Raw genomic sequence first — 15,000 nt, 5'->3', positions numbered from 1 at the left:
GCCAATGCACAAGCTTGTAGATCATCTATTTTGGCTATTTTGTACAGGGTGGCTCGTCAAGATGCTAGAGGGTCTGTGTGAGAATATACACTATGTGTCTGGAGTTCATCTTACAAACAAACCAGCGGCAAACTCTGTTTACAGAGAGCCAATAGGCCACAGAAATACCTCCAAAATAGTTTCACATATATGTTTTAGATTTTTGGAATATTCAACTTTAATTTTATAATGGAAGTAATGGGGTTGTGATCCTGAGACCTTGCACAGATTTGCAGTCAAGCATCATAGATTTATTTTATAGACGACAGTTTGGTCGCATGAAGTTCCAGATCCACATTGGATGCCGTTCCCATGTGGATCCTGAGACCATTAAATTATTTTTACAAGGAGATTAAAAGACAAAGCAGAATTGAAGAATGTAAAAGAAGATATAATACATGTAAATTGCATTGTTCTTTAATTTGGTTCAAGCAACTCATGAGAAGTTATGTTATGACATACGTTATAGGTCTTGGCACGCACGCACGCACGCACGCACGCACGCACGCACGCACGCACGCACGCACGCACGCACGCACGCACGCACGCACGCACACACACACACACACACACACACACACACACACACACACACACACACACACACACACACACACACACACACACACACACACACACACACACACACACACACACACGCACACACACACACACCTCGTTATATGGCTCTGATTGAGTCCTGATTGAAATTCTAATACGGATCTCTCTCTTGGCATTGACCCCTAGGGTCTCACTGTTGTCTTCTAATCCTGTTGCCCCCAACTCACACACATGCACACACACACACACACCCACCCACATGCACACTCACTCATTCACACACTCTCTCTCTCTCACACACACACACACACACACACACACACACACACACACACACACACACACACACACACACACGCAATGGAGGGGGATCAGCACAGAGAAGAGGAGACTGTTACAATAATTAATCAGATAGATAGTTGTAGCCAGGGGGGCTTAGCTGTCAATCACGCTTGTGTGTGAATGCACGTGTGTGTGTGTGCACGCACACACACAAGCAGTATAGTGGTCATGCTGAGTGCTATATGACCGAGGCCCTGGCGTTTAGCCTGCAGCTACAAACACACATTAACAGATGAAAGGAGCTGGTTAATCACAACCGAGCTCTGAGCTAACAACACACGGGAGCTAAACGCTAAATGCTAAAAAGCAGCAGACATTTGTCCAGTTTAGGGAGAGAAGTGAAGCTAAAAGCAAATGTTTTGTTTTATTCTACTCCAAATTCATACTCTAAGCCAGGGGTCTTCAACAGGGGGTCCAGGACACCTAGGGGGTCCTCAGAATTACTACAGGGGTCCTCCAAATCTTTGTGTGGTAGAAACTTTTTTTCGTCTTTTTTATATTAACCACTTGAACCCTAGCACCCATATTCTGAGAATCAAAAATAGCAGATCTACAAGCTCACAACGCGGGCGCTGTGAGCATGTAGGTCGGCTATTTTCGGCAAAGAGGTTTGGTGTAGAGGGGAAAAAGAGCAGACTAAGTACAGACTGAAAGGTCAAGCTTATTAAGTATTGACAGTTCAAGTGGTTAAATATCTGAAAACACACATTGACATGAATACAATATACACTGATGATTGGGCTGTCAAACGATGAATGAAACAATATGGAATCTATGAAACGGTTGTGGGGGTCCCTGCTTCATCTTTCTCTCAACTAAGGGGTCCTTGGCCTGAAAACGTTGAAGACCCCTGCTAAAGCTCTAATCCACAGGGTACAACTATACGTATAAAGTAGAAACCAGTGAAACAAAGCTATACAACTACAGTAAGAAGCAGTAAACATAAGGTACAACTGCACTGCAGAAGTAAAACCACGAAAAATATAGTCAAAATAGTTGACCCCCAAACTGAACTATATACAGCCGCGGACCCCCATCTGAAAATGAATGGTTCCAGGCAGGGACCCACAGAAGAGAAGATTTCTTTCCCTAATTTTTGAAAAATAGCAGTTGTACAAGCTCTCAGTGTGATGGTACAAAGTAACGTGTTGTGAGCTTGTATATCCATGCTATTGTCTTCAACTACAGTAGAAACGGGTAATACTACGGTACAACTAGCCTACAGAAGAAATGATTAAAACTAAGGCTACAGCTTGCAGTAACCAGTAAAACTACTGTCAAATTAAGATGCAACTACCGACAGAAATAGACAGGTAGATGATTAAAGACAGACAGACAGACAGACAGACAAACAGAGATAAAATGACAGGTATATAAATAGAGACAGAGAGATAAATAGAGACAGATGAATAGACAGGTACTGTATGTAAATAGGGACAGACAGAGAAGTACATTTATAAATACAGAGCCATTAACATTAACACTTAATCTAATGAATTAATCAATTATACAAAATAATCTTTTTTTTTTATCAAACAATAGATTAATAATCAATCCCTGTTTTGGATATATCATTATAGGCAAAAGGTTTAAAAAAAAAATATATATATATTAAAAATAGTCAATGTACAAGCTCACGACATGGCACAATGCTTTGTGAGCTTGTAGATCAGCTATTTCCCCTGCAAGTTGCATGACCACTGTGTGACAAAGTATAAAACACCGCTTACATTAAGTGGTTGATCGATTCACAAATCACGAAAACGCAGCGCCTCGCGTTTCAAGCTTGTAGATCTGCTATTATTATTATGCTTTTGTGTGACGCTGTAGGATGATGCAGTAGTAGGGCATTCATTTACAACAACAACAAAAGTTAGAATATGGAGATAAGAGGTTTATTAAAACAGTGATATATAAAAGAAAAGGTTTTTGGAATTGGTTTTTGGAATAATCAAAAAAGTAATCAACAGAATAATTGCTAGGAAAATAATGGTTATTTGCAGCCCAGTTTATATATATTTTTATTTTTATTTTAGATATTTATGGGTGCCTTTCTGTCTGTATTTAATAGTCGAAAGTGGAGGTGGACAGGAAAAGGGGAGAGAGAGACGGGGAGAGGAGAGACACGCAGCAAAGATCACTTGGAATGGGACTCGAAGCAGGTTACAGAAGAGCCTGACATTATCATTATCAACGTATTATTATTATTATATTATTTGTATGTACACGTACAGTATACTATAAGTAGACTGACAGTTACCTGTCTGAAGCAACGTGGTGTGTTCAGTCTCTGTTGTATCAGCCTGAGCAACACATCATCAGGAACATCCTATAAACAAACATGCAACTCAATCAGCTGTTATGAAATACATAATAACATTGTCAACAAGTTCCACAAACGTCTGTTCAATCTTTTAACCTATGCTGCGAGGAAAAATATTTTATTGTCTTGGAGCAATGAAAAACCGCCAAAAAAGAGAGGCTGGGATAAAATAATCATGCAGTGCATGCCTTTGGAATATCTGACTTGCCTGCTGCGCTCTACAACCGATACCTTCTATAAGATTTGGGACCCATATTTACGTTTTATTGGTCCTCAGTTAGCTGAGACCTTGACAATAGGGTTCCTTAACAGAAGTGATGCTGCTAACCTTGATGGATAAGATAGGAACATCACTTTTTGTCTCTTTAACACCGTGGTTTTGTTTTTCATTTTGTGTACATAATGTATGTATACAAGTGTAATTCCATATGTATATTGTTATACTGTATATAATCTAAAGAAATGTACATTGATACCTGTGTCCTTTGCTTTTGCAACGTGTCTGAGCTGAGCTGTCTGTCTGTCTTGTCTTTTTTTTTGTCATAACTTTTGAAAATCAATAAAAAATATTATTGAAGAAGCTGTTATGAAACACTTCAAGCAGGAGGGCTGGGAGAGAGAGCTGAGAGAGAGAGATGGAGCAGGGACCCCCACTAGCCTTCATATTGTATATCGGCAAAGTGGGGGTATTATTAAAGGGGTCTCTTTAAAAATACAATTTTGAGGTAGGTGGCCAGTCTTCAGCCAATCAGGAGAGAGTACTCATTTATTAGCTTCAATTCTGTGGGGTTTCAGTTCCAATTACTCTGATCATTTCTTTGTTTCGTCACTTCTAATTCCACTTGTTTATCATGTGCCCTGTGTCAGTTCTCTCTCCTGATTGGATAAAATGTGTATCCCAACCTGAAGATGTTCTATTTAATAATAAAGATTGCCATATATGGAGATCCCTGTGATGCCAGGGGATGTGATCCCTGTGTGTGTGTGTGTGTGTGTGTATGCAGTATACCTGTTGTGTGTGTGTATTTTGAAGGCCAGCGTCCCGCAACAAACTGTCAGTCGTCACATGAACCATTCCCAGCTGACAGCACAGCTTCGTCGCCTAGAATTCATCATCATCATCATCATCATCATCATCATCATCATCATCATCATCATCATCATCAGCTGTCTGCTTATTTATATCTAATTATTTATCTATCTCTAGAACTCACTATAGTTGTCTTCCCGGAAGCAGGTGCACCTAGAATTAAGATTTTCGGCACTGAAAGAAAGAAAGACAAGTCAAGTCAATTTATTTATATAGCACATTTAAATACAACAGTAGCATGTTTAGAGCTTTTTAGTCATTCGCTCAGTTCTATAGTTAATTTCACAGAATGTGGAACTACAGCTCCATCTAGTGGTCAGAACAAATTCAAAATGATCTGATCAAAACAATCCTGGTAGTGGCAGGAGACACATTTATGGGGTCAGTACTACAGTCTATGGGTCAGTACTAGTTGATGACACATGTTGTGATGGGGATGTAGGATGTAACCTGTGGTATTTCAGGAAGAGGACAGTGTCTCTGAGGACTACATTACCCACCATCCACCCTGTCTCTCCTCAGCAGTGAGATCAGATAGGTGATTGGCTCCTCTGGTTTATCTATTATCAGACTGCTCACCATGGTCTGAAAAAACAACAACACTACTGCTATTAATTACTATTGCTATATTATTATAATAATTATTAATAGTATTATGATCTACTATTGCATTGTGTCCGACTACCAGTGAACTGTACCGTCATGAATCTGTACATTTTCCTATGCAAACTTCTAATAAAGCCTTCAATCAATCAATCAATCAAAGTTAATTAAATCATGTCAGCACCAACACTGAGCATATGTTGACAACACAAGCTGAGATTTTGAATACAAATATACATAGGTATTATTAGCCATAAATCATAACTCTTGTAGAGAGCTTTTATTTTGGAACGTCCCAAAATAAAAGCACTCTACAAGAGTTATGATTTATGGCTACATATAGGTATATTTATAGGAATATTTAGGCCTATAGGCCCTATAGGCTATATTATATATATTTTTTTACCTGAACCAAATCAAATATCTCATGCGTCTCTGCGTAAACAGATATTTGTGGAGGAATCCTCAGAGGTTTGACCGTTTCGTCCATGATGAAACAACGTCTTCTGCTCCAAGCTGTGAAACAACTTTAATCGTTCTGCTCACAGGAGGAACACAGGATGTTACTCAATCAGACTCACCTCACCGCTACTCACCAGTTAAGAGTGGGGTGGCTCAGAGTAGATGACAGAGTACAGCAACTTGCAATGGGCCTGGTGTACAAGATACACTACACCACTATGATACCCAAGTACCTGTCAAAATACTTTAAAAACGTTAAGGATGTCCATAATTACAACACCAGAGGCAGTGCCACAGATCACGTTCAACCCAGAGTCAACTCAAAGAAAGGGTCGAACTCGTTCTTCTGCTACACCACAAAAATGTGGAATGCCTTACCGAAGGCCATAAAGGAGTGTGGATCACTAGCATCCTTTAAAATTGCCCTAAAAAACCACTTACAGGCAGCAGCCGTTCACAACTGGTAAAAACCTAGCCCAACCCTACCCTCCCTGCCCCTTCCTTGTATATACTGTACATACTGATTGTTTAGACTTACTGTTACCTGCCCCTTCCTTGTATATATTGTATATACTGTACTTACTGATTGTATAGACCTACTGTTTTCTTTTTTTTCTTTTTTTCTTTACATATCTACTGCATAGTACTGTGTTCTATTTGTCTGTCATTCAATGTTATATGAGATACTTTAATGGTTTCCTGTTGAAATAAGCTTAGTCTTTTCATGGATCTCCTTTTAGTAGACCTTGTACCAGTGAACTGTACCGTCATGAATCTGTACATTTTCCTATGCAAAACTTCTAATAAAGCCTTCAATCAATCAATCAATCACTTTATAAGGATATGAACCCAGTTCTTCCACACATTATAACAAACAACATGTAAAGTAGTCTATCAAAGTAGAAACAAGAAACACAAGTTACTGTAGGATCTTATAGAAATTAACGGACCAGACATATCTTACCTTTTACCAATTAAACCGTCCACTTGTTGTTGTTGCTATGGAAAACGTCATCCGCGTGCGACGTTTGTATACATGTGCGTTGCCTGGCAACACTGTTCTACTATTGTGAATTTGTGATGAGCGCAATTTGAGTTTAAAAAAAGTATGTATCAATCTACCTGCCCCAAATTGTTCATATAGGCCTATCTCAATGAACATTCACCTACAGTACATCCTGATGACAGCCAGAACTGTTTGACAGTGACCTAGTAATACAAATCTTTTGCACTGTTGCAGTTTGACTTTCAGGCAGTACCACTTGTAGACCAGTAGGTGTCCCAACACGACCAAATCCAGGGGTTATGCTCTGTGGTCAAAATAACATATTTTTCAATAAAGATAGTTATGATTATGAATTGCAGAATGAAATGGTAAAATGTTTGTTCAAATCACTCCAAGAACAACGTTGAGCTTGTATTAATTGTATTGTGGAGAGTATGTTTTCCCCTCCGTCCGTCCGTCCGTCCGTCCGTCCGTGCGTCCGTGCGTCCTCGCAGTTTGTGAACAGCTAATCTCAGTCACCGTTGGCCCGATCGCTGCCAAACTGAGCACACACACTCCCTGGATGCCAATCTAGAACCTCTGCCCCACATTTTTCAAATCAGCCTCATGGTGGCGCTATAACAGGCCGATTTGTGTGGCCTGGTTGTTACCAGCTAATCTCCGGCGCCGTTGGCCCGATCGCTGCCAAACTGAGCACACACACTCCCTGGATGCTAATTCAGAACCTCTGCCCCACATTTTTTAAATCAGCCTCATGGTGGCGCTATAACAGGCCGATTTGTGTGGCCTGGTGGAGACCTGTGCTCGGAAGAGCACTGCTTCTAGTTGTATTTCATTTTATTGTATTGTTTTTACCGGACATTTACAGGTTGGATGAAGAAGGTATTTATCTCTGACTGTTGTGAACTTGTGAGATTTTCTTCATAGGCTGCTTGTGTGTGTCCTGGACCCTAGCTAGGATTTTAAACTGAAGCTTTCTTTGCGTGAACAAGAATGCTTGTGAAGTTATCTTATGATGGCATTCCAGGACAGACAGTCAAGGTTGTGTCACGGTCTGTTCCTCTGCAGTTGGTCTTTTCCTTTGCAAACTTCTAATAAAGTATTCAATCAATCAATTAATCTCACCTATCCTGTAACCATTAGGTATAAGTGGATACAGCATGCATACAGATTTGTCTCTTTGAAAGACTGATAAAGATGTGCTGGTAGCACTTTACAATAATGACCTGTTATAAATCATTTATAAACATTTATAAGCAGTTTGTAGATGAGTAATAAACATGAACAAACTGTTTATTGACATTTGTAAATGTTTACCTAAACATTTATAACTGTTTTAAACATCATTTACATGTTATTAGTAAGGTATTAGTAAGAGTAAACTAATCATGAATAAACCATTTATATACATTTGTAAATGATTAATACATCATTTGTAATTATGCATTATTTTTATGCTATTTTTAGATAAGTAACTAATCATTTACAAGCTATCAATATACCTTGTAAAACATTCCTAATATATCTATAAATCATTAGTAGATGTTATCAAGAGCCCTAATGTAAAGTGAAGACTAGGTCGCTATAGTTACAATGAAAACCTCCAAAGGCTGTCTGTCAGTCCCTCCGTCAGTCTGCCCGTCACGCCATGTCACGTCACGTCACACTTTTGGGGCTACTCTTATCTCCGGCACTGGTGCCCCTACCCATGCCAAACTTTGCACACAAACTCCTTGGCTGTCTGTTAATGTGGTTCATGGTTAACATAATACTTTGTAAAACATTCCTTAAATATCTATAAATCATCAATAGATTTTATCAAGAGCCCTAATGTAAAGTGAAGACTATTCATTATTTACAAATGTCTGTTAAACATGAACAAACATGGAGGCCACTTTAACAGACAGTTGGCTGCCAAACCACAACCTCCACCCCTGATTTCTCACATGGCCCTCTTCTAGCGCCACCATGAGGCCGATTCTTGCAAAACACATTTTTGGACACTGCTCCTATAGATTTTGCCCTAAAATCACGCAAAGCGTTACACAGTATCTCTAAAGTCATGTCATCAACATGGATCTGTCCCATTTCCCATATTCCCTCCTGATTGGCTACGACTGCCTTTTAAAGTTTGTGTATGCGATGTGATGGTCGCTTATCTCCCGATTAGGGAGTCTTACTGGTAAATAATGAATAGTCTTCACTTTACATTAGGGCTCTTGATAACATTGGTAAATAATGAATAGTCTTCACTTTACATTAGGGCTCTTGATAACATCTACTGTGATTTATAGATATTTAAGGAATGTTTTACAAAGCATATGTTAACCATGCACAAGGCCACATTAACAGACAGCCAAGGAGTTTGTGTGCAAAGTTTGGCATGGATGGGGGCAACTGTGCCGGAGATAAGAGTAGGGCCAAAAGTGTGACGTAACGGACAGACTGACAGAGGGACTGACAGACAGCCGGTGGAGGTTTTCATAGTAACTAGCGACCTAGTCTTCACTTTACATTAGGGCTCTTGATAACTTCTAATAATGATTTATAGATATATTAGGAATGTTTTACAAGGTATATAGACTATTCCTACTGGACTTGGATATACCGGTATCCAAGTCCAGTCACAATTCCTGATTTTCGTGACTTAATCCTGATTTGAGTCTGTCCTTTCTTTCCCCTTTCCAGGAACCTTTCTTTTATAATTTAAAATAGGCCTAATAATAATAATAACTATAAGTGTATTCCTATAGCATGCGCTCTTCTCTGGGACACAATAAGGGAGAGAATTTGTAAAAGATTTAGAAATCTTTATTTCTCTTGTTCACAGTTTTAACATTCGTCTCCTTGGGGTAGTGATACAAAGGGCAGAATGTTATGTACACAGGGCAACATTCATTGTTACACAGCCACACCAAACATTAAAGTCAACAGAGTTATTGTGCAGTAGGTGGTTGTGTGTTTCTGTCATCATTTTGGTTGCTGGAACATTCAAAAAAAAAGAAAAAGAATGATGTATTTGGTTGGTTGGTTGGCAGACACCAAACAACCCGGACATCTGAAAATAGCTTCATAATGTCCATCATACAGGGACAAACCCTGTCCGATATAGAGACAATCAACGTACAAAATAACCTTTAAATTGTATCCGCTGTGCTGTGACAGATTATAGGCAGTTCATATTTTAGTTGTATTATTTAATAGTATTAATGATATTGGGGCAGAATGGGACCATCATTCAATCATTCTATCAGTTCAGAGATCTGTCACATTCACTTCATCCTCTTACATTTGAATTACGTTTCTGTCAATATCAACATTTGGGGATGTTTGATAATAAAGAAATGAGACATTAAAATAGCCTGCAGTTATGAGGATGAGCGCGTTCAATTCTCATTTTGAATTCAGTGAACTGATGTCGATCGATCCTGCCTCTGTGAAACATTTGTTACATTCAAACATCGCATGCTGAAGCAAGATCACCTCAAATAAAAACATGTTCTCAAAATCCTGCTGATTGGATTGAGAGGTGACTGCAGCAGACAGACAGGAAGTATCCTGTAAAGTAAATATAGTTACAGCCACTACTGAGAAGCATAAAGTCCACCGTTTTTTATCCCAAAATGCATCTGGTTGACTGCATAACTAACTCTGGTCTTCATTATTTACTATAATCCTCAACCTCCTGTCTTACACATCACACTAACACTGATTTAACCTCAACCCAAGTTAAAGGAGTAGTTCACCCAAGAAATGACTTAATTCACCCAAGAAATGACTTAATTCTATCAATACACACCCCATGAAGCCTTGAATTTGAGAAGATCGTTTAGTTTTTGTCAGTTATTTCAATCAATAATTAGGTGGCCAACGGAGCTTGCCTGGCTCCAGACCATAGACCCGCCCACTCTCTGAGCGGACTGGTTCTCCAGCGCCGAGTCTGAAATCAGGCTATAGCGGAGCCTCCGGTAAGAGACTCAATTGGGTCTTGCCATTGACCAGCCACCCACCGGGTGATCAAATTATTGGTTTAGGAATGCGACAAAAACAACAAGATGCGACAAGACAAAATGACCACTGACTTACTTGGCAACCCAGGGCCAGCATTTCTGTAGCTCACAGGCTACTGTACATACAGTAGGAGACAAATAGATGGAGTTGACACATGGACAAGCAGACAGCGGTCGGTCACTGTGCTCAGGCTAGCACAGCCTGCAAAGTTCAGTCTGAGAGTTCTTTACCTCTCCACCGCCCAACGTCAAAAAGGCATTTGCTTCATCCCCCAAGGTTCCTTTCTTCTTCAATGTATATATATAAAAAAGACAAACTGAAATAAAGGAATACGTAGCACAGCCAAACAGTGGAGGGACAGGCGGATGTGCAAGCCTCATCGAGGGTGTAATTGATAGAAAGATAAGTCATTTTTTATGGTGAACTACTCCTTTAACCCGGGTCCCAAACCAAACCCAAAGAATTTATCAACTGAATCCAACTGAGAAAGATTTTGCATATATTTTCAATGTTTTAATGAATAGCGGGATTAGTTTGACCTCAAACGCAAGCAGCTGATCCAGAGTCTGCTTTGGGGACAGAGGTCCATTTCAGGTGCTGGCAGAAGAGATCTGGTAGTCCTCAGTACCAGGTGAAGACTATGTAGATGACTAATCATCAACGGGAGGTTGGCTTGAGAACAAGGCCTCAATAGCAGGTGCGTTCTAACGTTTTCATTTCAAGGATTGCATGCGTTAGGGCCACAGACCTCCATGATAATTCAGTTTACAGACCGGTAAGGGTTTCCATTTGATTCATAACTATCAATAATTGAACTGCGGACCCCCTGGAACCCCAAGCCCCACTTTCAGAACCAGTATTCTATAGCAGTAGGCAGCTCTCCCCCAGGGGTCCTTGAGCGGATTCTAGGGGGTCCCGAGTTAAACAAGGAACGTTATTCTAGCAGCCGTTGAGAACCAGATTCTATTGAACCAGATGTGTTAGGTCACATGTTCACTAACTTTGGTAAAACCTTTATGGAGGAAAGGCACCAGGTGTTTCCTCCACGGTGACAGGTTGTCTCACGGCCCCCACCAGTCAGACCAGTGACAGGTTGTCTCACGGCCCCACCAGTCAGACCAGTGACAGGTTGTCTCACGGCCCCACCAGTCAGACCAGTGACAGGTCGTCTCACGGCCCCACCAGTCAGACCAGTGAGAAGACAAACTGCTTTCACAGCTCAAAGCTATGAGGAGGAAAAACAAGGAGTGGGCAGTGACATCACCACGGCCTCACCCAACGACAACACTGTCCTCGCGATTGCGTCCTCCTCGCGGTCTGTTCGCTAGCATCACCTCTGACAGCCAATCAGTTATAGACATCCATAAAGGCACTAATTAATTAACCAGTACAATACAAACGTGAGATGACAAATCCCCAGCCCTCTGAGCAGGATGCAATGCCATCGGTCTAATCAAATGGTGATCCAGCCAATTAGTCAAACAAATTACTGTAACTTGAAAACAGCAGCAGCGTCATAAACACAAACAACAAAAATAGTTTTAAATTGAAGCTCATTGACCCACAGCAGATGGCGGTACGGCTGCCAGTGGTACAACTTTTACCCGGCTGTACGGCTTTGCCCTGAAAAGCAACATGGCATCTTTACTGTTCTCTCTCGGGAATCTAGTCAGCAGAACTGCTCTTCTATTGGCTTGGTTGTCTCCTGTCTTCAATGATCATTTCAAATGTTATTTTTTCATTGAAGAACTGGGTCAGTACACTCAGAGAGAGAGAGAGAGAGAGAGAGAGAGAGAGAGAGAGAGAGAGAGAGAGAGAGAGAGAGAGAGAGAGAGAGAGAGAGAGAGACACACACAGAAACAAAAATGTATGTGTGAGTGAAAGAGGACTCTAAAGGGGAACACACACTGGACGCGGAGGTGGCGCGTCAAAAAATACGGCCCCGTTATTTTCAATGAACTGACCCACACCGGCGGCGTCAGACGCGCACAGCCGTGCGTCTGCCGCCTCGCCTGCCGCGCCGATACGCAGCTGTTCTATTTTTCCAGCGTTGCCACGCGGTGAACATGTTCTCCCATGGTTCTCCCCACCGGGGGAAATGGATGTGCTGTGTGGCAGCGCACCGCGTCCAGTTGGGGTTACCGCGCAGCACTTCACTTGCGTCGATACCGCGACGCGACGCTGCGCAGCCGTCCGCGTTCAGTGTGTGCTCCCCTTAACACCGACTTCAGATCTGTCTGGCAGATGCTCTGTTGATAACTCTGATAGCTGATAATACGTAGTTGTGTCTGGTGGTATAAACCTGATTCTACCTGAGAAGAACATAAACCTCTGAGTTGTGTGGCGGTGTGACTGTGGTTTGAGATACAACACATATCACACCCTCACAGCCATTTAGCACCGCTCTGATTGATGTAGTAATAAAGACATTAATGACCGGTGCTGAGACTCATGCACACAGAGAGGAACGCTGGGATGTAAACGATGTCGAGTAGATCCACTCTGCTCCTTCCAGGCTGAACCCCGATTTACTCTTTTAATGCACGCCAGTGTTGCGAAAGGGAAACAGCAAGATCACAACGCGCAACGATGTGACACGTTGTGACACGTTGTGAGCTTGTGGATTATATACTACGGATAAATCAGCCTTTACTTGTACTTCTACTTACTCTTGTATTGATTGTGACTAGTGACATTTCTAGTGAATTGGTTCCAAGCCTTTCTTGTTTCCTATCATTCTATCCAGCCTTTTCTCTCCCTCCATTCATTGCTCACATCACTGTCATCAATGTACCCGGTCTTGCCATTCAGCCCAACATCTCTCAACATGGTTCAGGCACTGTCTTCTTGTTGTGTTTCTCTCTCATTTATCTATCTATCCATCTACCCATCCTGGCTCCATCTCCCACTATTCAGACAATGTTTCTCGTTCTCTCTCTCTTTCTTCGTGGTCCGTTACTCTGGCAGGGTTTCGTTGTAGTCCATGATGCTGAGTTCATATCTCCTCCGTCGGACTGCCTCGGTTAGGCTGGGAGCCCTCTGGACAGAGGCTGATGCCCTAGGAAGGGGAGGGAGGGCATCTCTGGGCAGGGTATCTCTAAGTAGGGCATCTAAGGGTAGGACATCTCCCGGTAGGAAGTCTCCGGGCAGGATGTCTCCGGGCAGAGTTTCTCTAGGCAGGTTGTCCCTGGAAAGGCTGTGTCTGGGTTGGGTGTCAGTAGGAAGAGCATCCCTCGGTGGGGTGTCTTGGGGGAGCGGGCTGCCTGGTGGCGGATGGAACTCCTGAGCCCTGGCCTCCTGCTCTTCGCGTCTCTCCCTCTGCACCTCCTCCCCCTCCTCCTCCTGGCCATGAGGAGGTCTGAACAGCTCCCTGGCTCTCTGGTCCAGGAACGAGCCCTCCGTAGGGTAGGAGCCCACGGCCATGGGAGCGTCGATGGGGGAGGTGGAGAGGAAGTTGAGGGGGGAGGTGGAGAGGTGGTGAAGAGGGGACGAAAGGATGGCTTCCACACCTCCGTTGATGATGCTGAAGGACGCAGAGGGCTTGTTGCCAATGGAACAGTTGCTATGAGAGGCTGGGACAACGTCGCTGCCATTGGGTCTGATGGGAGACAAACGGGAGGTTAGAGCTGTCTACCTCAGTATTGCAGTCTACTTCAGTATTGCAGTCTACTTCAGTATTGCAGTCTACTTCAGTATCTCAGACTACTTTGGTAGAGTGTATCAGACTACATCAGTCGATCAATCTTGTTATTATACTATTATCAGATTATACAGTATTGTTAACCTTTCTAATTAATATTGTGATAATATGGTGCATTTATATAGTGCTTTTATCCAAGGCGCTTTACATAGATTGTGCTTTACATTCACCCAAAAGCACATTCACCCATTCACACACACATTCATACACCGATGGCGGAGATCACTGCTCACCGGGAGCAACTTGGGGTTCAGAGTCTTGCTCAAGGACTCTTCGACATTAACTCAGGGGGAGCCCGGATTCGAAATGGGAACCCTTCGTGCTCTAATGACGGTTCCTCTACCCCTGAGCTATGCCGCCCCACATACACATACTGTACATATACATATATTTACAGAACTTTTAACACTATTAGTCTGCATTTAACCAACGTTAAGGTAGCCTTAGCAACCCACATAATGAAAAATGTTCTGGTGCTTCAGCATTAGACCCAAGATGATTATATTTATATTAAGGTTAATAAGATTAATAACAATGAAAAATGTGTACTAACAGGTAGAGCAGTCATTTGGAATTATGTGATAAACAGAAACACAAGTTTATTCATTACCGGTTGGTGCTGAATCCTTCAGGCGGGGTGCTAGATTCCTGGGGCTGGCCGTGTGTGTGTGAGCGTGCGTGCGTGTGCGCGTCCAGGTCTATCTGGCTGTAGAGCTGCAGCATCTCGGTCTGCAGAACCTGAGTGACTCTCTTCAGAGCGACATAGCGACTTTCACAGGCCGTCAGCTGGCCGCTGAAAAGGGAAGCAGCCAATGAATGACCAGATCCTGCACTAGAATAGACCAGTATAATTGCAACTGATC

At 42.1% G+C, this 15,000-nt stretch overlaps 2 protein-coding genes across 3 annotated transcripts in view; both read right to left on the bottom strand.

Moving 5' to 3' along the window:
* The window catches only part of LOC308295771 (adenylate kinase 8-like), a gene marked incomplete at both ends in the record, with an annotated part of 21,816 nt that extends 16,368 nt beyond the window's left edge, over positions 1–5,448 (bottom strand). Inside the window, 2 exons of the mRNA XM_080738818.1 lie at positions 4,863–4,940; positions 5,365–5,448. Of these exons, the coding sequence (XP_080594944.1) occupies positions 4,863–4,940; positions 5,365–5,448 (162 nt within the window). The remainder of the gene's footprint in view (positions 1–4,862; positions 4,941–5,364) is intronic.
* Positions 5,449–11,489: 6,041 nt separating this feature from the next.
* LOC308296190 (hamartin-like) overlaps positions 11,490–15,000 on the bottom strand; it is a 33,624-nt gene continuing 30,113 nt past the window's right edge. For both annotated transcript variants that reach the window (XM_080739358.1, XM_080739359.1), the window contains exons 22-23: positions 14,748–14,930; positions 11,490–14,035 (exon numbers count right to left, since the gene is read on the bottom strand). In XM_080739358.1, the coding sequence (XP_080595484.1) occupies positions 13,393–14,035; positions 14,748–14,930 (826 nt within the window). In that variant the 3' untranslated portion in view covers positions 11,490–13,392. The remainder of the gene's footprint in view (positions 14,036–14,747; positions 14,931–15,000) is intronic.

Source organism: Nannobrachium achirus, assembly GCF_963921795.1.
Source record: "Nannobrachium achirus genome assembly, chromosome: 12".
Classification (NCBI taxonomy): domain Eukaryota; kingdom Metazoa; phylum Chordata; class Actinopteri; order Myctophiformes; family Myctophidae; genus Nannobrachium; species Nannobrachium achirus.
Note: the sequence above shows the minus strand (reverse complement) of the source record. Positions and strands in the feature narration are given on the sequence as shown.